A 26486-nucleotide genomic window follows, 5' to 3' on the forward strand; every position below is an offset into this window, starting at 1 on the left:
TTTATGTAACGTGTCAGTGTAACTCATCTAATTTCTCATAATTTGATGGATTCTCACAAAAAGTCTGACATCTCATTCACTTAAACTTTTTTCTTATCTGTACAAAGGAAGGACCTTTAGCGTTGTCAATGACCAGCTTAACTCAATGTTGTAAATATCAGGAAATGAAGACATACTCAAAAAACGTCATGTCTACCACTGTGTAACATCACTTTTCCTTTTAATTACACTATATAATTGCCTGAAAACTGAAGATACTGATTGCTGTAGTTTTGCAAGTGGAATATTTGCCCATACTTGCTAGAAACAAGACTCTAGCTGCCCAACAGGCTGTGGTTGCCATTTGATTCTCCTCTGTCACTCTTCACAACGCCACATACATTTCCAATAGGGGAAAGATTGGGACTGTGGATCAGTCAAGCAGATGCACTCTATAAAGTACTCACAGCTACATGCTGAACAAGGCCTGACATTGTCTTGATGAAATAGTTAATAATGTCTGAGGAATGTCCATTGTGCGTGTCTTAAATCGTAATATGTAATATGTAATATGTCCTGTTCACACATGTTCACAGTATTATGCGCTGTAGATGGTTAAAAAACCTTTTTATTATTATTATTTGCTATCTTACACAGAATAATATATTTTAATTGATTTACCAATCTGTCATTAGAGGCTCATGCAGACCGAGCCTTTGCTAGCTGCTCCTTTTATATCCTATGTCACGATACTCTCACGTTACCAATTAGCCTTTGGATAATTTTACTATATTTAGCCTGGTCAGTGAAAATTCAGAAAGACAAAATAAAGGTGAAACTAATTTTAGAAAAAAGGCTAGTTACGTTATCAGTATCTATGTTTTCTTTTTTATAACAATTTTAACAAGCATTACTTTAACTTCTTTTTTCCTTATTATATTGCTCAACAACTTGGTACACTACACATGAAACCAGTGTGACCAACAGTCAGTCCCATTATCCCTCTTCAATGTTTCTGTTTCTACTCGCTAAAGTGGAATCAGAAACATTCATTTGTCTCTTTAGTTTTCTAAAGCAACAAGGCTGATCAAGCAGCAGGCTGTGCAGAGCATTACATCACTCAAACTGAACTTCAATAAATATGAAATATTACTGTAATGGGATAAAAGTATGCAGATAAAGTCATTTGCACAATTATATGAGACTGTAATATATTGAGGGGAACAGGTGTTAACAATTACCTGACATCGCTGCCATGCTGTCAGGGACTTTGTTGAAAACAGGTGTCTTACACCTGTGTAAACCTTTCAGAAATGTCAGAAGAGGCAGTAATACAAACAGAGCCACTGTCAGCAATTACATTTCAAGCTTTTGGAACAGCTGAGGGATGTTTCACAGCCAATTTAGGAACCAATTTATAGACCCTTTCAATGAATAATTATCATTAATGAATCACTTCATATATTTATGGTGATAATAAAAGAACTATAATTTCTCAAAACATAGTCAAAGTGCTTTACAGTAAAAAACAAAGAATAAAAGTAATGAACAATGAATTTTATTCATTTATTTATTTTTGCCTGGGAGCAGCTGTGGGGCCCAGACATGAAAGACCCCCTTAACCTTAGATCCAAATTGTGAAGCTACTAGTAGGGCCCCAACATGCAGTGATTAGGCTCATCACAGATGGAGCGTGTCCATTCAAGGCTTTAAAATCAATCCTAAATCTTACAGGTAAACGGTGAAGAGCAGCAAAGGCTGGTGTTATGTGGTTTCCATTTAAATGTGGTGGAAAAGGCTCTGCTGTCTGAGGGAGAGCTCAGAGTTTCCAATAAACAGCAGGGATCCTGCTGAGAGAGCTGTTCTCCTGTTAATAAACACGTACAGCAATGGTACATCTCTGTTAAATCAACATTGCCAAAAGGTTCACATGTAACAACAAAGCAGTGTGAACAGTCAGAAGGTTAGAATGATGGCTCTGTCCTCCTACATACTGTAAATGTAATTGGATGTTACTAATCAGCTGACTGATTTGAGTAGCATGAATAAATCAGCTCAGCTGCAGCACTCCTGATGCAATGGTGCGCTTCTTTGGACCAGTTCCACTGCTGAAACTTACCACATGTGCAAACTCTTGATTATACCAAGCTAACTGTAGTGACTTGTGTGTGTCGTTAAAGGAGTTTCAAAACTGTCCACAGAGATATGGGGTTTTGATTAGGCACCTGCAAACTCTGAATACCTGCGGCTCCACCATTGACCAATGACATCATGAGTGTGTGAAGCTACCAACCTTTTTATTCGATTATTGGAACATGGAACGACACTCTTCTTGTACTGTTGGCTGTTGTTACTATATATATATATTGAATAAATATGAAGTACTGTAACTGCTGGTTGGCTTAGCTTAGCATAAAGACTGGAAATGAGGAAACAGCAAATCAGCAATTTAAAAAACAATCTTAACACATCTTAAAACCAACATGTCAAAACAATAAGTGTAGTTTTATGGGTGTGTGGAACTATTTCTTCAAGCCAGATGTTATTTCTGTACATTTTGGTTTGTGTGTTTATACTATGCAATTCTTGGTTGTCAGTATTTATATAATAAGCAAATATAGCACCTAATGGCATTTTTACCTCTGAAAATACATAATAAAGGGCAAATAAAATGAGAAGAGTGACATCAGCAGCTTGAGCTTGAACTTCAACCTGCACAGTCAACAGCATGCAATACGCCAGTTAGGGCACTTAGCCACTGTGACCCTTTTAGATAAAAAGTGACTTGAGAATTAGAAACATTGTTATGCCAGCCACCCTTCGCCACCTAGGTGTAAGTATTAATTCAACGGCGCGTGTCTAGATCATCGTGTAAATGCACTTAAAGAATGGATTGCATGCAGAGGCAGTATATGAGGCAATTACATTAAAAGACCATTGCTAAAAAGACTATGCACGACCCAGGCACCAATTCACTGATTAGAGTGAATGCAGTTGTAAATTGTAAAATATTTCTTTAGCGGTTTAAAGGTCTCATTAAGTCAAACTGCTGTTAGATAACAGTTCCAATAACTTTCCAATTCTGCTTCTCTCTTGTCCAGGTTAAATTTGGAGAACCAGCTGAGCAAGACTCTCAGGAGTTCTTTGGAGTCATTTCTCAGTTCGTCCACGACTTCAAGAGGGCGCATGCTGAAATCCTATGATTTATAACAGTATGGAGCACATATTAGCGACCACTAAGACTTCAGTACTGCTAAACAGTCTTTTATTTATTTAGTCTTCTGGTCAGCATTCAAAATTAACAATATAACAATATAAAAATACAGTAGCCTACATACAATATGCAAAAAAGACAGGACATACCTAAATATAACATTTATAACGTACTGTATTTTTGTGTGCATTTAAATTTTTGTTGCTTTTTGTATTTTTCTCCTGTTTTGTGTCACATATATTTTATTTTATAATGAATATGAGTCATTGTGAGGCATTATTTCATGTCACAGTCTGGCCTGACATCATGTTTCCTGACATTTGTTTAGAGCCAAATCAGTAATGAAGGATGCGAGACCTCTCGGTTTGAAGAAACACTCAGACTCTGAAGTGTACTGCTAATACAATACTTCAGAGGCCAGCTGAGGCTGATGTGATTCCTATCTGAACATGCTGTAGTTAGGGTCATTTCCTCGATGACTGCATCTGCATTGTGGCAATTACAATACACCATAATGTAAATCCCTGCTCAAAAGGTAAAAATGTATTCTCAGCACAGGTTAGAAATTATTTATGGGCTTTTGTACATCTGACATTTTAATCAGGTGACAGGAAAACACAATTTGTAGATGTAACTGTGGTCCATGAACTACTAGACCCCTTAGTAAGAAGGACAATTTACACATATTCTTGTACAAGAAGAAACTGCTCTGTTTAATTAAAATGTTGCATCTGCAGAAGCTGGTTGGTGATTTATTAACAGGAAATATGTAAAATGATTTCATTAAATGTTCTCTTCACAGAGCGTTATCTTATTATTTTTTTATTCCAATTTGTCAGAATTGTGACTGGATGGATCATTAAGGCATTTTTTTTTTACTTGGTGTCTTTTTGTAATTAAAAAGAGATAAGTGGCCTAACGTTGAGCATGTGCACAAAATAATTGCCAAAAGTCACTTCAAATAACATGGATGTCCGTGTCCTCTTAGTTTGAAAATAGTTTCAAACACATAAACAGTGGACTTTTTTTTCCTTTATCAAACGATTTGTCTCATGAATGTGGGAACTCTTTTGGCAACTCATAACCAGGTTCTGTTTAATAAAAGAAAAGAAATACATGAGATTTCTGTCAGCTCATACATTTGGTTACATCTCAGGATGTCTTATTGCATTTAGCATTAACACTATGAGAACTTTTTCTCACAGTTTATATGCAGAATTAAGATATTCTTATAACACCCGTAGTTTGAATTCCTGCTCTTTGTGCAAGGCTCTAATGTGTTCCAGTGGAGAAAGTTCATTAGCCTGCAGCTGGAGCAGCAACATGCCGGTGTAAAAGGAGTTCATTATTATTATTCCCACAGTGAGAAAACATTTTGGCAGCAGAAACAAACAAGCATCTAGTGTTTATTTTAGAAGGTGGACAAGCAACAGGTCTAATCGGGAGGATGGAGCTTTGGACTCAGGTAGGTTTTGGGAGAGGGACTTTCTTTCTTACAGTCAAGCACAATAGACGCATAAGTAGAGTTTGCCCCATTGCCTCTCAGCTGTACAAATAAATTGAATTGAAATTGAATTGAATTGAATTGAATGTGCACTTTTCTTATTTTAACATGTCAAAATGACTTTTGTGATAAAAGCTAAATGTAAACTTGACATTATGTTGCAGTTAGTGCTTTAATTCGTTTTAATGCCCAATCATGGAGTGTAAACCAATTTTACACATTTTTATAAAAACACAGATACATACTAAATGCACATCTATACATGCTGCCCTGTTTGACTACATTTCTATTTTGGACAAGTTTGTCCTGAATATAGTGCAATCCTAATTTGCAGCTGAGGGAATAAAAAAAAATCCACCAGGGCGTTTCTCAGGGTTACACATTTTCAACCTAGCTGCCTGTTACTGTAAAGCTGCTCTCATCAATATTGAATCAAATAACAAACAACTAACAACTGAAAGCTGACGATGGTGTGCCACTATTTTAGCACCTTTAAGCTCATTGTTTTGGCATTCTCTCACTCTCAGTCACCCTATTCTCAGCCACAGAAGAGAGACATTTCCACTGAACCCTGATCAGAAGCCAGTGTTGGTAACTAGCTGGTTAATATTTAGTAGCTGTAGAGCCACGTTGGCGGAGATGACATAGAGCTAATGAGATGAATGCATATTGATCTTACTTTGTAAGGTGACGATATGTCAGTGTTTAGAGCTTGTTGCACTGCTGGCAAAGTGGCCAAAGATCAATTAGAAAAGGCATAAAATTCTATCATGATTAAGGAATTAGTGTCACCAGTAATAAAGGGTTTGCTCAGTGAAATGTGAGCTGCTCTGTGAACTGAAAGAGTAGCAGAGAGGCTGTGTGCTGTGCAAAAACCAAAACAGATATCAGTTAATATGCCCAGCAAAGTTATGTGTGGGGATTGAGACAGGAGCTGTAAATTGAATCACATTTTTATATTTTTCTTTTGAATTCTATTGAGCGTACAGACAGGCAGCAGACAAGGAGATTATTCTGCAGAGTGGTTTGACAAATGGTTTGATCATTTCTGCTTTTGCTCTGATGAAAGTGCAATGAAAGTCAGGTTGATCACAATCTGTAATTTTCATGAAGAAGAAATCCACCAACATCTTGTGGCTACCTTTTAGCTTTATAGGGGTTAAGAGTCAAAAGTAAATTGAACAGAGTCTGTGGGATATTGATTTGGTTACTCCTCAATTGTTGAGTCAAACTCTCAACAATCTTTCTCCTCAGAAAAAAATGTTAAAATACAAAATGTAACAGCATCCTCTGCAAGTGACTGACAGTGCTATCAACTGGCACATATACTATATTTGAAGTGAATTTATGATTTATGTTTAATTTGTGTAAAAATACATAGATTCGGTGTAAAAAAATGCCTGCTGCTCATTATATACTACAGGGCTCTCTGGCATGGTCAGTGTATGTTATATGCACACTCTTTGGACTACTAATTAAATTCCTTGGGACTTGTTTGTGTTATCAAGATGCAGTGGTGGGTCTTAGAATTTTCCTTTTATTAGGCAGTTGCAGATGATAAAGTATGAGATAGATCACATTTGTTTGAAAGGAACTTGTTGGTGGAAGCAGGTGGTTAAATATTAATGCAATTTCAGTAAAGATTCTCAGTCATACAGGTGTGGTTGTCTGGAAGTTTTGGAGTCTTTCAAGTTAAGTCGAAATGTTTCACTATTCATTCAAGTGCAGTAGGAGACCTCAAATTTATCCTCCAGGATGATTTCACTTCTCACCTGAGATGAATAGGCCTGTAAGGTGAACAATGGAAAGGTGTGTGTGAGTAAATGTAACAGTCACAACCCTTTCTACTCCCAATAAAGTGGGTCATTAACTGTGGCCTTCCCGGTGGATGTGTGAAGTGGTCTTGATTTTGCTGTGAATGGATGAAAGAGAAAGAGACAGACTGTGTCTAAGGCTTCCACCTCTGTTGAGGGAGGCATTTTCCACTTTAAAAAGAGAAGCCATGGATGCTCAACTAAATTTTAAGTCTCCTAACAAGTTTTCTCAGATCAACAAAGCTAATTGGATGAGTGGTTAAATATTTCAATCTAACAGGAAAGAAGTGCTATTGCCAGGGCTCAACCTCCAGACACTAATGCAGTAATACTGCAGGCAGGTTGACATCTTTTTAGAGACATCTTCTCACCTGGAGGCTGGGTTTGGTAGCACACATACAACAGATTGCTGTACACCCAGAACTGGATTAAAGGATTTATGCTTTGGCTGGATTTCTAATAACTGAATTACTGAGCTTGAGCCCAGTTTGATGCTGTGACACACGCATCTCGAGCACATTATCACATGGTCGAGATAATGTTAGGTGTGTTTGTATCACTGAGGACAAAAAGTCATCGGGGCCAGCAAATTTTGCATATCATATACCTTAAAATAATTCCTAAATGAAAATGGCAGTGCGATTTATAGACATGCTGATGCAATTGACTTTGAGAGTGTGACACTTAAAAATGTATTTTTAAATGAGATTCCAGCAAAATGAGCAGGTATTTATATTCTCACAAATTATGATCCATCTCACTGAGAAAGTAAATCAGAAATCAGATGATTTGATGATGATTTGCTACTACTATAAATCTGTACTCCACACATTTACAGGCAAGAAAAAGTTTGGAAGCACATCATTATTAGCATCTTTAGCATTACAAATACTGCAGACATTTATGGATTTTTACAATGAAATGTAAAAACATCAGTGAAAAATGGAGGCGGAAACATGATGCAATGGAAGAGTGGTCAATTTGCATCATGTGCAAACCATCATCAATCAGGATAGAAACCATTCCATAGTGACATGCTCTGCCCTCTGGGCAATGATTATTTAGAAATGACTTCAATTGGTAGGAAGACAATAATAAACCTTAAAACTGTAACCTCTACAACCTTTTACACTTTGACTTTGTATACATTAGAGTTAATTAGATTGATCAGATAGATAGATCCGGCTATTTCCAAAAACCTTTCATTTAAATACAGAGCATCAGCAACAAATAATATCAAATATCAAATGGAAAGTAGACATACTCATTTGGCAAAATGTGATCTGTCAGCTGTATCATATTACCTATTATATTTTCAGATTATTATTACACATGGCATGTAATCAGCATGTTATTAGGCTACTATATATGGTTTAGAATGGATTATTTTAGTTTTATACTGATAGTTTTGTCTTTAATAATGTTTCATGTTATAAAATGATCTGAGTAAAAAGTACTCATTAACTGTGGCTGTGGAAGTTATAGGAGAGTGGCAGAGATAAAATGCTCATAATAATTCTCAGCTGGAGTTTGCCAGAAGCTCTGTGGCACACTGTGTCACAGTGGGTCTACGGTCCGATAAGATCAGAATTGAACTTTTGGTCATCAGGCTGGATACTATGAGCAACCGCTATATGTACAGTCTCTCCCATTTGGAAGCTTGAAACTTATTCAGAGGAGTCACAGGTGTCTTGGTGGCCTCCCTCACTAGTCCCCTTCTTACAGCCACTCAACTTAGGAGGATGACTTGCTGCAGGCCGAGTCACCCATTTGCCACACTCCTTCCATTTCTTAACGAGGGAGTTAACTGTTCCTCAAGGGACATTCAGTGACTTGGAAAATTTCTTGCCACCCTCCCCTGACTTGTGCTTTTCAATAACCTTGCCACTAAGTTGCTTGGAGCGTTCATTTGTCTTCACTGTGTAGTTTTTGTCCACAATAGCGATTCACCAGTTAATGGACCTTCCAGAAACAGGTATTTTTATACTACAATCCTTGAAACACATTCACTGCACACAGGTCATCTCCATTTAACTAACTGTGTCACTTTTCAAAACACAAGTGATGATTTAGGTCAGTTGCTTTAAAAGAGATAAATAATTATGCAAAATTTATTTTCAGTTTGATGCATTTTAATAAATACCTATTACTTTATAGAGATCTATATAGATTCTTATGTAGAGTGATGCACAGTACGACCAAAACAAATGGGCTGTCAGCACATTTTAAATCTATCTGCATAAAAATATTGAAATGCTTTTGAAATCAGGTGAACTGAGGCACAGTAGCTGAGTAAATGCTCCTTCAGAAATGTGGTAGATGATAATAAACTGGAAAACAGTATGTCAACATAACAAAGTACAGAACTTGAGCAAATCTACCTAGGTATTGTCCACTGATTACTTTTTTAGAGCAATCCACGTCTTTATGTTGATCTGTCACAAGTTGGCCCACTAGACTGAAAAGTTTGTCTGCATGGTCTCGCCTCAGTTAACAGGCAGCTCTCTTCAAATAAAAGTTAGACTATGCTGTTTCCCAGTGTAAAGATTTCCAAAGGAAGTGTTTTTTTGGCACATGACAAGCCATCGCCTTTTGGCTCAGGAAACTCTATTGCCATGGAAACATATTGACATGCACGACATTAGGCAGTGAACCATTTGTCAGAGCTGGGTGATGACACAAATCTCACAAAATGGCAGCTGTTCAGGTTTGGGTGGTGATATCCTCTGATTGCCTTCTATTTACAGATGGATTGACGCCCAAAAAACACAACACAGTATCTGACAAGAAGTCAGATTTCTACATCCAAGGATCTAAAACAAGCAGCAAATAGTGCAAATAGCACTGGCTGATAGATTGAGATTCATTTATTTTCTCTTTAAATCCAATTTTATGAATTGCCGCTTTTTGATCTTTGTTGCTCTGTTGAAAGTGAACAGCCAGCAGCCACATGAACTCTTACCCTGATACAAATCAGCCTGAGCCCACAAAGCATGAAAAGTGAAAGGTGTTTTAAACAGAGCATCCTGAGAGCATCCCGACGAGTACACCTTATCATCAACAGAGTTCAGGTGGTGTTGTGCACATGAAAAAGCTGGTTATCAGTCACATCTGTGTTTTTTTTATCCATTCACAGTGACGACCAAAGTGTGTGCAGGGGAAAAAACAGGTTACTTTTGTACAGTTATCTATCTATCTATCTATCTATCTATCTATCTATCTATCTATCTATCTATCTATCTATCTATCTATCTATCTATCTTTCTATCTTTCTATCTATCTATTTGAGATCCGATCAGTTCTAGATTAAAAGCTGAAGGATAGAGTCACACCATGTAGCACTTTGTAAGTCAGAGGAAGGACGTAACATTGATCTGCTGTTTTATGGAAGCCTGTCGTGACACAAGGACGGAGGCGACGTACTCACTGCTTTAATCTTTTGTCAATATGCTCACAGGACACTTTGGACGACTTGTTGATTTAATGTTACATAAGATGAAAGAAGTGCATTTTACAGAGGTTGATGAATGCATGAACCCAACCCATTACTGGTAACATCACAGTGAAACACTGCCACTGTAGATATTAGTTTTTTTCCACATCATTGGGCAAATTATAGATGAGATTAATAATTTGAATTGAAGTTTTTTTTTTTCATACATATTTAGTTAGAGACAGACGCCTGAGGTTCATCAGCCAGTAGAATGAAGACAGCTCTGCGCCCCTTGAGCTTTGATTCAAGGGGTGATGCTACTGAGGGCAACCATTTAAAGAGCAAAAAAATAAAAAATAAAATAATCCTTGACCTCTGTGGTCCAGCTCAGTAACGTGGAACCAAGTCAAACCAGAATTTATTGCCCTCCTAAAAGACATTATGTTGAGTCACTGCATTACAGTGAAACCTCAGCCAGCATGGACAGAGAGCTCAGGAAGAACAAAAAAAAAAAAAAAAAAATTAAAACTCGTGCTTGTGGGCACACTTCTAGATTACAGAGTCCCTCAAAATTGGAAAATCTTCAGAAATGTGTTTGAAGATAATTATTTTATATATATTTGTTCCGGGATCTCAGATTCTACATCCAGTGTATCTTTAATACAATGAACGCAATGAATGGATGTATACTTTGGTTGGAGGCTATTTTATAGAGAATTAGGAGGATGTGAGCTTTTGGCACATTGTCGGTGATAGTTAATTATAACTTCGACCACATGTGTGTGCGTAAAGTGGATGGCTGGGCGCGCACACACGCAGCACATCACTGCGGGGAGCAGCTGTTGTCAGGCGTGTTATTCGGAGTGGGAGTGAGGGATATGGGCGATTTATCAACCGATTCACCTCTCACACTGGAAGATTTTTTTCTAAAACATCCCATTTTGCTCTACTTTTGTCTCACCCCACGAGCTTCGAATCAAGTCCACCTGAAAATGAGACTCCCAGGTAACAATCGGTGATCTCTGCGTTTCCCGGTCGATTGCGAAAGAAGCTTTAGACTTGATAAAGAATTGTTTTGTTTTTTTTGTTGTTGGTGTTTTTTTTTTTTTTGGTGTTACTCTTGGATATGGCACATTTCTGGATCCAATAAGAGAATTTGACAGCGTCAGACGCGTCTGCGGCGGGGAGAGCAGTGAAGGGACAGGGAAACTTGTGTGGTGCAGGACACGGTCCCTCTTTTCGAATCGGCGCTGCCACAGCTGTCACAGAAACAGAGCCATGGTGAACTCGCTCATACTGATGCTCAGCTGGACTGTGATCTCTGAGGTGGCGAGAGCTCAGAATGACACGGAGCCCATCGTCCTCGAGGGCAAATGCCTCGTGGTCTGCGACTCCAACCCGACCACGGACTGGAAGGCGTCCTCCTCTCCGCTCGGGATCTCAGTGCGCGCCGCCAACTCCAAGGTGGCTTTCTCTGCAGTCCGGAGCAACAACCATGAGCCGTCGGAGATGAGCAACAAAACAAGAATAATCTACTTCGACCAGGTTAAGCCAGATTTTATCAACTGCATTGATGCCAGAAAGTGTCTAAGTTGGCTTTTAGTAGCACTTTGCAATGATTTTCTTACCTGTGATGGATTTGAGTCATGGCTTTTATTGTAATGAAGCTTCCTCCTTTAGCTCAGTTGTGACTTGTGGTGCTGAACATTAAAGTGGAATTACAGTTTTAATTGCAGCTGCACCCGAGTTTGAGTTTGTGCCTGGCTGCGTTTGGCGTGTGGTTACTGTACAAGCGCCCAAATCACACAGCAAGCAGGAGACTAGATTGGGTTTTGGGGGCTGGGGGCGGGTGGAGGCATCCTGCAGAGCCTGCTCACGCACTCGTCTGTCTGCCTCCAGCTACCCATACCACGCTCGGACACGCGCGCACATCCTCACCTACATAATACACCCAAACAAATCAAGCAACAGCACAAACAACAAGAATGGGATTAGTCACGCGGCGGTGGGCAGAGGAAGGTGTTTGTAACTATATCACTCAGCTGATCCTCTGCCCTCTCATTGAGTTGCATAACAGGAGCTCTGTCTGATATAAGGCCCTGCAAGTGATCTGATTGGTGTGGCATATGTGCATGTTGTTGCTATGAAAGCAACATTTGTCAGGGGTCCTGGATGGGTCTGCAGGGAGGGAAGGGGGGGTCTTGGAACAGGTGGGAGTGAGCGTTTGTGACTCTGCAGGTAATGAGAGGAGCCTCTGCTGCTTCCATCCAGCATGACTCCAGCAAGTTGATTTTCCGACTGTAGGTTGCTTAAACTCTTGGCACTCAGCAGCGTGACGTGGTGCACTCTGCCAGTGGATATATGTTTGCATTTATTTGTCAGATTGATAATATTCATTAGGTCATTCCACATGTCAGCGTCTGATTCTTTTCAGAGACTGTCTTGTCAGCCTTGTTTTAACGTGGGCTACGAAGAGCTGGGACCATTGAGTAGAAAGATTCAGCTAAACATTCTTTGTAGTGTGTCACATTTAGTTTGTGTCTGGAAAGGGAGGAAGCCTGGTTTTCACAGCGGTGACTCTTGTGCGCATGGCTGGGTTCATATTTACATAGTTAATCCTAAAGCCCCATTCAAATTAAAGCCTTTTCTGAAGTGCGGGATGTGTAAACACCTTTGTCACTATGCGCTTTTTCTCCCTCTCTCAGGTTCTTGTGAATATAGGGAACTACTTCACATTTGAATCAGTGTTTTTGTCCCCGAGAAAAGGAGTCTACAGTTTTAACTTCCATGTCATTAAAGTGTACCAGAGTCAAACCATACAGGTATCAGATTTTCATTCTTATTTTGCAGAGCTGTGCCATTGATTCTGTTTTAAATATGTTGTTCTGTTGGACTGGGACTTTTAATTTTTTAGGGACGGTAAGAAAATGACGAGCATGGAGAGGGTTGATCTGGCTATTTTTTTAAAAAAGCATTAATATTCTAACTGGATCCTACTTTTACATTATAAAACTGTAAACAGGCACTAAATATCAGTATAGAAACTAGCAGCATGATTACCAAACTATTCAGAATAAGTAACTAAACAACATAAAGACTTTAAGGCCTAAACCATGTTTCATCCAAGTATGCTGATGCAAACTCACTACATCTGGCCTACGGGGCACAAACACATATCCCATACGATCATACTCAACGTGCGTTCCTGTGCACCAGTGTAGGTAATTGGTGGTGATATCAGCTACAGTGTGGTTAAAGCTCAGAACGTTTCCATGACCTCAGTCCTAAACAAACGTAGATGTACTTACTGCACTAGGGAAACACAAAAAGTAACACAGCAAATGTGACAGTGACCTTCCTCTCTGAATGAGTGGAGACATTGCTGGGAGTGAAAGAGCCTGAATGACAGGGGTCGAATTTGTCATTTGTTTTTCATAGCTCTAAGCATCTGCATTCGCATACTTGTATAAGCCAAGTTTTGGACCGAAGATGGTATGACCCAACATTAACGTTTGACCTTACTAACTTAACGAATGATGCTACTCCTATTACTACTCCTCCTCTTAATAATAATAATAATAATATTAATTATTAATTATAATGATAAATAGAATATATATTGAATTATTAAATGCCCTCTTTACATCAGTTACCTCCCTTGCTACTAATTTCTATATCGTCCCACAGCATAAACTTACTGGTCCAATTAAACTGCTACAATATATAGTATATATTTATTATATTAATATATAGAATCTCCTGTTGTTGCTAATTGTCATCTCTATTGGACTGTCCAGGTGAACTTGATGTTGAATGGGAAACCAGTCATCTCTGCCTTTGCGGGCGACAAAGATGTAACTCGTGAAGCGGCTACCAATGGAGTTCTTCTTTATCTTGAAAAGGAGGACAAAGTCTACCTAAAGCTGGAGAAGGGAAACCTGGTTGGTGGATGGCAGTACTCAACGTTTTCTGGCTTTCTTGTTTTTCCTCTGTAAAAAAAAAAGAAAAGAAGATTGTAAGCTAACTGACTTCTTCATAATGTGTTGTCACTGTATAATCAAAACATTGCTGCTGCATTTGTTGGATCTTGCCAAATGGTGGAAAATGATAGATGGAAATGGATCACAACAGAGAAAGGAAATAAGCCTTTGGAAATTGTTCACATTCTCTGGAAGTGCCGAGTCCCCGTCCAGATGAAGAGACTTTCCCTATTGCTACTCTGTGTTCCTGTCACTCAGGCAGCCTCACAGAGAAACACTAAAACATCTCAAAAGAACTTTTCCAACTTTGACATGTCGGAATATGTTTAGCATACTGATTTTTTTTTTCATGACAACTATTGCATTCAAGTAAATCTGCCTTTTGGATGTGAACTGTATATGCCTGTGTTACTTACGCGACTTATCCTTACCAAGTAGTCACATCGCTAAATATTAGGTGGGTTAATTGTTCCAGTCATAGAGCTGATCAAACAAGAGGGATGAAAGTGGTGTACGTCACTTAAAAGTAAGATCTGTGTTTGTTGAGTGATGGAAAAAAAAAGGAGATTAATGCTCATTGCAATTGTTTAGTTATCAGAACCATGATGAACCATGATGGATGGATTATTGAACAGGTATGGGATACAGGCCCAACGGCCAAAAGGTCAGGGGCCAGCTGGACTTCACCAGAAAAATGTGACCGAAATACTGTAGATGCAAAATGACCACAAAGAACTGCATAACTACAGTGAAATACTAATACCTACATATAAACACCAAACAGCAACAGAGAGACACAAAACAACTGCAAAGAGATGCAAAACTAAATCTTCGTGGTCGTTTTGCAAGTACAAAGGGAGACAGCCACAAGGACGAGACTCAAAGGACCACACAAAGACCCAAAACAACTACATAGAGATGGAGTCTGACCACAAAGACATGTCAAATCATTACCATAAAAATAATCAAATGATTTTCAAAGAGACACAAAACAAACATGAAAACATGCCGAACAACCACAAAGAGACACTGAGATGTCAAACAACCACAAAGAGATACAAAGTGATTTTGTAGCTGTTTTGTGGATCTTTCTGTCTGGATCTCTGGCTCCTATTTAGGGGGCTGAGGAGTCTTATACATGTCTGTGCCCTGGTGCCCATCGTGTCACAAACAATCCATGATCAGAGGTCAGATTTCAGCAGATTCTGACCATCATCATAGTCTTACTGCTGATACTGTTATTTTGCTTTGGATGAATTATAGGGCTCAGTTAACCCTGCTTCTCAATCCTGACTTTTAGAAATTACATTCATATGCCAGCAATGTGTCCCCCCAAATGCATTTTGGGGGTCAATTATTTTTAGTTGTGTTGGACTGTAACTCTGAAGAATGGGAAACACATCACATAAAGTCCCACGTATGGTTAGGAGTAGGCAACAAAGTCAGTTTAGGGAAATTGGCTATAATTAATATTTCTTATATACTGCTCACATGACTGTATGTGAAAGGTGTTGCCTGTAGTGAGGAATCCACTCAGCTTAGAATTATAGTGTCTTTTAGCTCATTGTTTTGGTTTTATAGCTTTCACCCTTACAGTTTCAGTCCACATGGTCTCTCATCAGCAGCATTTTTAGCAGCTGCAAAAGCTCTGATAAACACAATGTTTGCTGCCCAGCACAATGTTAATGGCTGTGTAGCTGGTTAATATACTGCAGTATATGTTCCCTCAAGAGTTGGTGAAGGAAACATTCATCAGGTGGCTAGAAACGCCCACCCATGCCTCCTAAAAATATGTTTCCATACAAATATAAACATCTGCACTTTTATTTGTATAGAAAGTTTTAGGAGACAACTCAAAATGAATGTCAGCATTACTCAGTGTGTTGGATGTGTAAATAGAAAACTGTTTGCTAACACGTTCACCATATCAACATCAATAATAATATAGTGTATTTCATTGTGTTTAGGGTATGTTTCTGTTGCCCATAAATGGCCAAAAAATCTGCAAGGCAAAGAAAGAATGATTAAAAAAATAAAATGTACGTCAAGTCACTGGACAGCAGATGTTGAATTGTAAGACTGGATATTGAAACATGACACATAAACTAAACTGGGGCAGCGTTACATATCCCCCTACAACATGCAGTACATGCTGTTGTGTAAGTGTATAAATGTAATTTCTATTTATCTATTCATTTTGTATAAGTCATCTCATTGTACAGTATATGGACCTTTTGAAAGTTGAACTGGGCGTCTGAGAACCTTAATTGGTTAATGGGCTGATAATAAACAGATTCCTGTCGCAGTGGGTGAGCATAAACAGCTTCTACTGGGCAGCCTGGGATAACTGATAATAATCTCCTTAACTGTTGCTCTTGAGCACAATGAGTGCTTACAGTATGTGATGGCTCTCTTCATGCCTACAGCAGTGTTACTGTCGGCCTTACCGCAGTGTGTGCCGCTGGTACAGTGTGCAGCTGCATTGTTAAAATCAACCACGAGAAGCTCGCAGCGGCTTTTCTTTAGGGCGTATTTTAAGTAATCACTGATATGTAACCATAAATAATAATCTGCACTCTTATTAGTATGCTCTTCTAGGTGTGTTTGATCAATTTCTCTTAGCATTACAGTTTTTTTTTATTAAGAAACTATTTGAGGGAAGTTTTCAGGTGTGAACAAAGACTTACAAAGGTAGCAATGAACACAGTGTGCAGCTCATTGTGCCTCATGTAGATTTACAGCCAGAGTTGAGTTGCACTTTAAACCAACAGTGGCTGAAGAAAATGAAGCTGAACATGTACTCAGCAATATTGATATTGCTGACAGAGCTCTGTTACAATCTATAGTATGAATGGTGTCACTTGATCACCCTGCTATTTTTATGATACAGTGTATATTTATTTTGCTAAAGTGAAACAATACTCTTTTTTTTGTCCACATTATTTTGTGTTTGCGTATTGTCACACTGGTTAACTCATAATGACTGTGGAAGCTGGACTGTGCCACTGAAAAGACTGTAGTTTTGTGTATTTTGTGTATTTGAGTAATTTATTAAAAAATAACATGATTGGTAAATGCTCCAATAATAATTGCATATAATAATGTAATTATCTTTAATGAGGAAAAAACTGATTAGAACCTGATTAATAAAGTGGGTAAGAAACCGCTTTTACCTAGTCACTCACTTCATTAGCTACATTTTTTTAAATGAAAAAAGACTAAATAACCAGTTGAGCAGTAGAAAAACTGTGAGATGGAAGGAGACAGGAAGACACAATTCTATAAACTATTATAACATTTTGTGAATTAACTTCAAGACATATTAATGTATTCACCATTAAAAAATTGTATTAATTAAAATCCATTAACAATCATTTAAAAACATTTGCAAATTATTTAATTGTATAATTTACATTCAAATATAATTGATAATTAAAATAAATATGTTAATACATGAATTAACAAAGTGGTAATCATTAAGCCATGAAAAATGCAATATTATTCTAAAATAACTGTGTCTATACCACACACTCCAGCCTCCATAGATTTTATTGTTGCAAAAACTGTTCATTTTGCTTCATAACTGTTGTAGCTCAACCTCAACTAATTCAGTTTTTTTTTCATATTTTTCTAAGTATAGTATATTATATGTGCAATATCTCTAAATAATTAATTTCTTGTTGTCCAAATAAGGAATTCTGCATTGTGAATAAATGTAATTGTACAATCCATATTTCCCAGAAGTATCTCAACTCATGTTTGTGATCATGTCTTATACAGCAGAAATATGCCATGTACAGAAGTGCCAGGTTGTGATCTCATGTCTTTTTCTATACTGAGACAATTGGAAACAGGAAAAATCACCAAAGCAGTAGTCATGATGTTTGATGTGTTGGAAATGTCAGACTTCATTAAAAAAAAAAAAAGAAATAAAGAATGTATGTTACAGTTCAGGATTATTCAGGATATACTTTTTAACAAACCATCATATAGGTAGAGTTGCACATGTAACAGGATTCTTGTAAAAATATCTTGACAGGAGGTGTCAAATGGCTCCTTGAATATCAAGAATAACAAGATTATTCAAGATAAGCATTGAAACAAGTGTGTTTGCCCCTACAGTACTTTCAGATATTGTAACATTTCTTGTGTCATTATACTTTATCATTACTGATAGCTACCATCCCTGTCTGTATATGTAGCTTCTGGGAGGCCTGCATCTCAGCTTTTGTGTATCCATCCCCAGATATTACATAATCTTGTTGGTTTTGTTTTCAGTTTAGATGTCAGCACTTTTACACCCCAAAAACGGAAAGCCTTTATACATTATAAATCATGGCGCTTTGGTTTCTCTCTCCTTCTCCTTATCGCTTCAAATCACTGCAGAATGTGTATGAGTGAGTATTCCTGCTCATCCTCCGTGGAAACAGTCATTCACATCCGAGTTGCCTGATTTCATCATGAGGCCTGAAACGTGGCTTTTCCTCATTACCTTGGGAAATTAATATAGTATTTGAAATGCACTGAATAGTGTAAATAGAAAGTGAACATTAAATGTTTACAGTTGTATGTTGTGATTCCCTCATGATGTGGACGTTAACTTCTTGAAAGTACGATGAGTTTGATGATCACTGATCAGCAACAAATACACCTGGTGGATTTAATGCGTTCTGACACCTGTTGATCATGGTCATGCTCACCCCAGTCCATCACAACATTAATACAGCCACACACAAAAGGCTTGAAACCCTTTCAAAGTCATGAGGACAAGGTCTGGGCAAACAGGCTGAACTGATGCTGTATTAAACTGCTAATTGCTGGTTATCCATGAATTTGCATCACCACTATTCAAACTAAAAGCTACATTAAAATATCTATCTGTAATTATATCATAACATGATTCCAGCTCAGCAATTTGGCGTGCATCTGCCTCTATGATTGTCTAACAGTCAGGTGAAATGGTGATGGATATGCTGTGTGGTGCTAAACCACCATGAATAACAAATGTGTCAAACGTTTTGAATAAAAAAAAAAAAAAAACAGCCATGCAATCCACATCATTAGTAATTGTTACATGGTACCATTAATGGATGAACAGAGATTTTTAATGGCCTTTTCTCGAACATGTTGTATTTCTTTGGAATTAAAGCAGCTGTAAATGTGTGGAATCTTGTTTTCTCATGTCATGTTATGTTTTGAAAAGCAGTAGCATCCTCTGTTAATGAATCTGATACTAAAAATCATTTGCTGGGAGATTATCCGCCACTGCAGCTTGATTTGTTTCCGAGTGTGCTCAGGCTGTCAGATTGACTGTTTACACGATAAGAAAGATCCCGCCAGAAAGTCATTTTAAGTAAACTGCATATCTCTCGACTTTACATGAATTTCATTAAGCAATGACACAAGGTCATCTGGAGAAATGTACACTCTGTGATTTTTATGGTTGTGTAGCTGTGAGACAAAACTTAGCTGCAGAAAAGAGGATTTAAACAACACTGTCCTCATAGCTATATAGTGACAGGTGTGCTGCGTTGAATTTCAAACTTAATTCTAACCTTTCTGCTGGCATTACCGAGGACAATATTGAAGTGTGATTGAATATTTTGTCTCTAAACAGTGTAGCACTTTACACAAATTGTTTCCAGCACTTGGTTTGAGATATGCAGAGAACTGTTCACTTTGATTGCATCCAGTGGGACACATAACCCCTGAACTGAATTATAACTCAGCATTAATCCAAGTATAAGAAAATACGAGCCTGCTCTGAACAGAAAACATGCATCCCAGGTAGGAAAAGGTGGTCTCAATACTCACGGTTTCCAAACGTACTGTATTATTTGGTGTGAGCATGTGCTGTATTACACTGTGGATTTGCACTGCTTTTTTACACAATACTGAAATGTCTAAAGCATTGGTGTTACCTGCATGTGTGTGCACTGGGCTCTATTCAGGTTAGAAGTTGAGCATTGTATCTTTTTTACCCTTTTCAGACACACAAGCGATATAGAAATGTTTTAAATAATAGGTTTATCTTCTCTAACTGCTCTTATGTGCAGTATTTTAAAAAGCCTGTACTAGCATCATTGGTTAGTGCACCTAGGTTGTAGTTGCAGCCACCGTTTTGGTGCCATGACCAAACATATTGCCACACTTGTTGATTGACTGCCCATGTGAGAACTTGTTTCTCGTACTTTTAATGACAGGTCAAGAGTGAAGTCACTCCAATGTACTCGAACACAGGCTGCCCAAAAACCTGCATGTCGTAAGTCTGAAGATAAACCAAGCTGCTTCTGAGCTCAGGCTAGCGAGCTAAGGATTCACTTCATGCGTCAACTGAATCTGAATGTGCTGTCAAAATGCCTGAGGCTCGGCTGCACTTCCAGCCACGCTGTGGTCCATCATAGGAAAGAAATGTTCCACAGGTTGAATCTAGTTGTTAATGCCTGCCACTGTTCTCTTCAAAGCAGCAGGTACAAAATGGTGAATAACGCTATAATTTGACTATTTCTTATCAGAATTTGATTGATTTGGTCCGACATCATCTCCGACTGCTGCTTTACCTTCCTGTTTAATGGAAGCGTTAGAATTTCTGAGGTTTAGGAGTCCAGCATCTGAGTCAGACTTCCACGTTTAATGTAATGTGAGAGAACTGAAACATGGATGAAATGTTTGAGGGGATTCAGTTCGCCCAGAAAACATCAACATGTACAATTTATATTCTTAATGTAATGCATTACTGCATAAAGTAAGTTAAATAATATCAATATTATTAATAAACCTAATGACACGGCACATTATATTACTACATACTTTACACTGTATATAAGTACAGTATATAGTGGCAAATAGTATGTAATGTACTGTTTATCCAACAGTGATGCTGCCTGACTGCAGCCATGACTGATTAATTAATGTATTTAAGTAACCAGTGTCTGTGTCTCGGTCTATGTGTTTCTGTATAAACATTTAAACCATCCAAGTGCTATGTTAGAATGAAACAACCTTTATGCCTCTAACATTGTACAAAACTCAGGCAAATGAAGCACAGTAGCAAAGAGGGGTCATTTAGCATATTCCTCATGTCACGGAGACGTGGTTTGGTTTATCGTGGATGAGACAGCCTTAAAATGTCTTTATTATTCATATGTTTGTGAGCTCTTGCTCATAGTGGTGCTTGCTTGGTTGGTGCTGGTTACATCTTCAAGTACAGTACAACAACTGATTGCAAAAAGGACAATGCCTGCAGTGTTCTTTTTTTAAAGTGTTAATTCCTCATAATCTCATCCTCAGTATGACTGGAGGCGTCAGTTAGTTCTTGAATAAGTAAACAACTCTGCAGATAAGACAGCTACGTGCTTCAGGTAGTAAAAGATGAAGATGAGAGTTACATGACTGATGAGTAGATTTTCCATTCACTCTGACTTGGGATGGAAACATTAGGAACATTCTGCCGTCTGAGTCACTGCCTGACTTAGAGCATTGATCATATTCAGACAAAAACTGACCTGTTTTCAATCAACTGCAGTTCTTTTTCTCTGTGATAAGCATTCAGCCGATGATAGCAAGCCCTTTCAGTGTTCATTGTTTTGAGAAGGTGCCAGGCCACTTGTGAGATTTGAAGCCTTTGATTTGCTCCTTAGTGGAGTAAAGACGCACCGGTGCACAGTTGTTGTTATGGCATCAACCTCTAGGATGCCTGACTGGAGTGAAGATGCTTCATTACACCAGAGACAAACAGAGCACAATAGAATGGGACAATGGTGGATAATCACTCAATACTTCCTGACCTCCAGTACTATGTCAAACTATTCTGAAAAAAGATTTTTTAGATTCCTCAGGAGCAGTGCAGCAGATAACAACAAACTGACGATGAGTCAACCAGATTTAAAGCAGCTATAGTGTGTGATTTTAGATTATCAGTGGATCACACGATAATGTTGCATATGTGAAAGGTGTTTGCCTCAATGAGGAACACAAATAATTACCAGTCGAATTCCTTCAGTGGAGTATTTTTTATTTTGCCTTTTAGCTCATTGTTTTGGTTTCTTGGCCAACAACTTAGTCTCAAAGGTTAAAAGCGGAGCTAAAAGGAGATTTAATATCAGACTTAATTCATTAAGTGGCCAGAGGTACAACAGCTGAATGAAGTGAGTGCTCATGTTGTTCAGTAAACATGCAACTATTTTATGTGCTAAGAAGATCACCGTTTACAGCTTGACTCCAATGCCCCCAAGTGGCCAAAAGATTAGATATTGTAGATTTAGAGGCTCTAGAGAGATAATCAGAGTCACAGTTGTCTGGTTGTCAGATTTCAAAGACACAGTGTCAAACCAAACTCTACTGTACATCATATATTGCCTATATGATTCTCACGTAAATGGTGAATTTCTATCCAACCTTGAATTTAATGCTTTACTTTTTAGACAACTCTAATCACCTTTGTTAAACTTGGTCTTTAAGGCCTGTGAATTATACATCAGCCAGATCAAAGCAAGAGCCATTAAAAAATAACTTGTTTGGCTTCACAGAAAACCAGACAAAATATGCATGAAAGCGTGGATCCAATTTCAACTTAAACTGAGCACCACTCAATGTCATAAGCATCAAACAGGGCTGCTGTGAAATTTGTACTTTTACACTGTGCACATAGAAAATGTGAAGCAGAATATGTGAGCACTGTATGCAAATAAGCTGGGAATAGAATTGCTGATTTGTTGGACTTAAGGATTGCAAAGGCACGTTTGGATGCAGTGCAATTCTTCAGAGCACCTCTGTGCCTGCAACATTTCTGAATAGTAAATGAAAAGCTCATTTGGTGAGGCACAGAGGCCGGGGCTAAGGTCAGGGGAGATGCTCAGGGAAACTGTGAGTTACTCTATATGATGAGATTTCACTTGGTTCTCTCATTGCTACCTTTCAGGCAGCTGTCAGTATCCAGAGGGACTGAACGCTGGGGAAAGGAAACTAGATATTTTTGGCAAATCTATTCTCTAGAAGAAGATAGCAAGAATACAAGAATTAAATCACAATATGGTCATAAATTCCTCATGGAGGTTACAGACATTTCTTTGTGTCTGTGGAAGTAAAGTCTGTCTGATAGTAGTGTAATTTATCTGGTCAGTGAGCACAGCATATGCAGAGTATTGTCGCATGTTGTACTATCATCCAGTATAATGTGTGTGTCACCTTTACTGTGTTTCACAAAGTTGTCCTTGACATTCTGGATTTCACTTAATCAGAAATACCATTATAATGGAAAGAAAAAAAGAAGAAAAACACACAAATGTTCAACTTCTATGGATAAAAATATCCAGCCTTTCAAACACATCTAAATATCAGGTTGGATACTGCACTGGCACTCATTTGGCATCTGAAATAGAGTAGGAGATGAACAGTCACAGGAGGCTCTCCCCATAGAATAAATCAATATTCTATGCAGTATTATTACATTTTACACCTGAGGAATAAACTCATAGCATATACAGTCCACTGCTCCTAATAGATTATTTTAAGAAAACATATTTTTAAATTTGTTTTTGTAACATGATTTAGTAGATAAAGCAGGTAATTATGAAACACCCACTGCATGTGGAGGGCTTGTGGAGAACCAGCCCAGCCATCTTCCAAACGACTCTTCCTCATTGTCTTGATGATATTAACCACAGAAGACATGCCCAGCTCTCAGGATATTGTACTTTTCCTCTGACTGCATATGTGAGTGTGACAAGCTGCATAATGTAAGGAAAAGAGCTGCACGTTAACGGTAATGCAGACGGCATGATGAAGATGAATTACCATTGTCTCGTCATCTGTCTACTGTGAAACCCAAAAGCAAAGAAAAGGAGGGGAGGAGGGGACTACTTACTGGCATGACAGCTCAAAAATGACTTAAATCAAAAGTGCATTAGTGGCTTTGATGGACAATAAGCTTGTAAGTTGTGAAGGGGGACGAATATATGACGTATCACCCAGCCAGAAAAGACAGACCAATATAAGGACAGTCTGAAGATGGATACATGAGCAAATAGCAATAGCATCAACGGATCAAGCATTGACCTTTAAGACTTTCCTGAAGCTAAACATGATGCAGCAAAGTAAAAATAGAGCAGTACAGTAAGGGTGTTCTTCAACAGTCTAAAGTAGCTCTATAAACTTGCACCAAATTCAGGTGGAGGTTCAACATTTGGCTCCTACTGTTCTTCTCCATACTCTCTGCTATACGTACTGTACTTCATCAATAAATCAACCATCGTTGCCTTGTATTATGAAGCGCTTTCAAACTAAAATGTGACAAGTTATCACCCTACAAGTGTGTTTGAACGTGGTGTCACAGATCTAATTGCAGTGCGTTGACTTGTCTGCAGCAGGTCCTTGACATGATGAGTACAGACACACTGACAACACTTAAACCACTGGCTCAACTTCAGCTGATTGCAGTGATCCAGTCTTAAGGAACTGCGTAATTTCATACATATCGTATGATTCGTTCTGAAAAGGTTTTAGCAAGAATGCTGATAATTAGTGAGTGACACCGTCGTGTGGTGCATGATTTACTATGTTTTAAAGCTGTGGTGTTACAACATATACTACAGTCCAAAAGCTGACATGAAATGAGTTTGGAATAAGAAATACAGCAAAATGACATGAAAGTCATAATGATTTTTAACTGAAATAGTAATTGTGTGTGAGTGTGTATGTGTTGAGGTAATCTGAAGAGACTCCAGCTCGCTCTTCTTGAAGCAGCTCCCACACATCAGATTGGCTTGATGGGAACTTCTTATAGCGCGTACCATGTTTTCAGAGATCCACTGACTGTACTGGCCACTATTTAGGAAAGAAGACCAGCTGACTGCTTCTTTCCTAAATAGTTCTTGCATTCTTTGGATCTGTGCTGTGAGTGACTGTGCTGTTGTAGGACAAAACTGGTTCTAATAAACTGTTATATGTACACTGAATTTGAGTCTGCACTTCCCAAACGTTCTTCTTTGAAGCTTAGATTCACTATGTCCATAACACTTTTTTCTAATCTGTGAAGGGAGTAGTTCACAGTGTTAAATGAGATCTTCAGATTCTTGGGAATTTCTTACATCACTACGAACGACAACAGACTCAGGAGTTGCAGAGGTGTTCTTTGTTTTTGAATCTATAATCAAACCTATAATTGCTGATGCTCCAGATACTCAACTAGAAGTCACATTTTATTGCCTCTACAAAATAGACAAAGCTAGGTAGCCTTTTGTATTGCTAAACTTACATTAGCAAACACAACATGCTCATTCTGCAACTTGCATGTCCAGCACCAACTCCATTATGCAGAGAAGTAGAAAATAAGGGTTTTTACCACCTGTGCCTAACCACACCTTAATCATTGTTTCGAAAAAATAAACACTTGCTGGTTCTTTCTTTCTTTTCTTCTTTCGTAAACATAATCCAGGCAGCAATTATGTTTCCTGCAAAACTATAAAAAACAAGCGCCGCGAATGAAAGTGTAATTTCTGGGAGACTGAGTTGTTGTGTAGCAGTTTCTCAATTTAAAAACATCTTTTCCCCAAAACCTTGTTTTTTTGTGGCATAATATTGCTGAAATCTCACCTAGCTGGATAAACATATGCAGCGTAGCATCTGCAAATCATAACCGTGATCTTTCCTTCATTGTTGCCGTGCAGAGAATTTGCTGAAGACATGACATGATTAAGAAGCGTTCCTACAATACAGTTTCTTTGAGTTAAGAAGACAATGTATTAATGTGCTCAAGTTTCCGGACATATAGACATAACATAACAAATATTAAACTTGATATCTATTTTGTAATGTGAGAAAAATAGTCACAATTAAAAAGGTATCCGTTAACCATTACCAGAAAACCTGTCCTCTTTGGCCTCCTGTAAATGTAAACAAATGTATATTACCTTTTCATAAACTGCCAACAATTTGCAACACGAGGACTTTTACAAATACATAGATAAATAAATAAATGTAATGATGCAATTATTAGCTTGCCGCTCTAAATCCATTGAAGCTATTAAATTACAGTTTAAGCAAAGCAATTGGTTAACGGTTGAGAAAGATTGTTTATCAATGGGAAAGTTAACCTTGACTTAAATTACGATCCAGGATACTCAGTGTGACATTTCCAGTATTTAAATGAAATCATTAGGTTTTTGGAACCTAAGACCTACATTAATTAATTTCATTTCAAGTGAAACTAAAAACAAACGGACAAAACAAAATTTATCTTCTAGCTTTTATCATGAAGACATTGTGAGCATGCAGCAGTTAACACCTTGAGTTGATATATGTTTAGGTATTTATGTATTACAATAACCCAGGCCAGTCAATATTGGACACCTAGAGCAATTACATATTAGACTACTTAAACCAAATATTAGGTAGGGAGGTGGATGAGGTGGTTGGTGAAGTCTGGGTCCAGTGTGTGTTGTGACAATGAATGTTCCAGAAAGTACCTTTTAAGTTGTTACTATATTTCATAACTAACCTAATTGTCTTTGTGTCTAGACGGAATGAAACGGAAAATGTGTCCACAACTGTAACTGAGCATCTA

General features: G+C 38.1%; 2 protein-coding genes across 3 annotated transcripts in view; both read left to right on the forward strand.

Moving 5' to 3' along the window:
- LOC113167253 (formin-like protein 13) overlaps positions 1–3929 on the forward strand; it is a 31816-nt gene extending 27887 nt beyond the window's left edge. For both annotated transcript variants that reach the window (XM_026367696.1, XM_026367697.1), the window contains one exon: positions 3081–3929. In XM_026367696.1, coding sequence (XP_026223481.1) covers positions 3081–3182 — 102 coding nt within the window. In that variant the 3' untranslated portion in view covers positions 3183–3929. The remainder of the gene's footprint in view (positions 1–3080) is intronic.
- Positions 3930–11222: 7293 nt separating this feature from the next.
- cbln4 (cerebellin 4 precursor) lies at positions 11223–13939 on the forward strand. The gene is made up of 3 exons (XM_026368563.1): positions 11223–11489; positions 12650–12766; positions 13742–13939. The coding sequence occupies exons 1-3, from the start codon at positions 11223–11225 to the stop codon at positions 13937–13939; spliced, it is 582 nt and encodes a 193-aa protein (XP_026224348.1).
- The last annotated feature ends 12547 nt before the right edge of the window (positions 13940–26486 follow it).

The sequence above is a fragment of the Anabas testudineus genome, chromosome 7 (assembly GCF_900324465.2).
Source record: "Anabas testudineus chromosome 7, fAnaTes1.2, whole genome shotgun sequence".
In the NCBI taxonomy this organism is placed as follows: domain Eukaryota; kingdom Metazoa; phylum Chordata; class Actinopteri; order Anabantiformes; family Anabantidae; genus Anabas; species Anabas testudineus.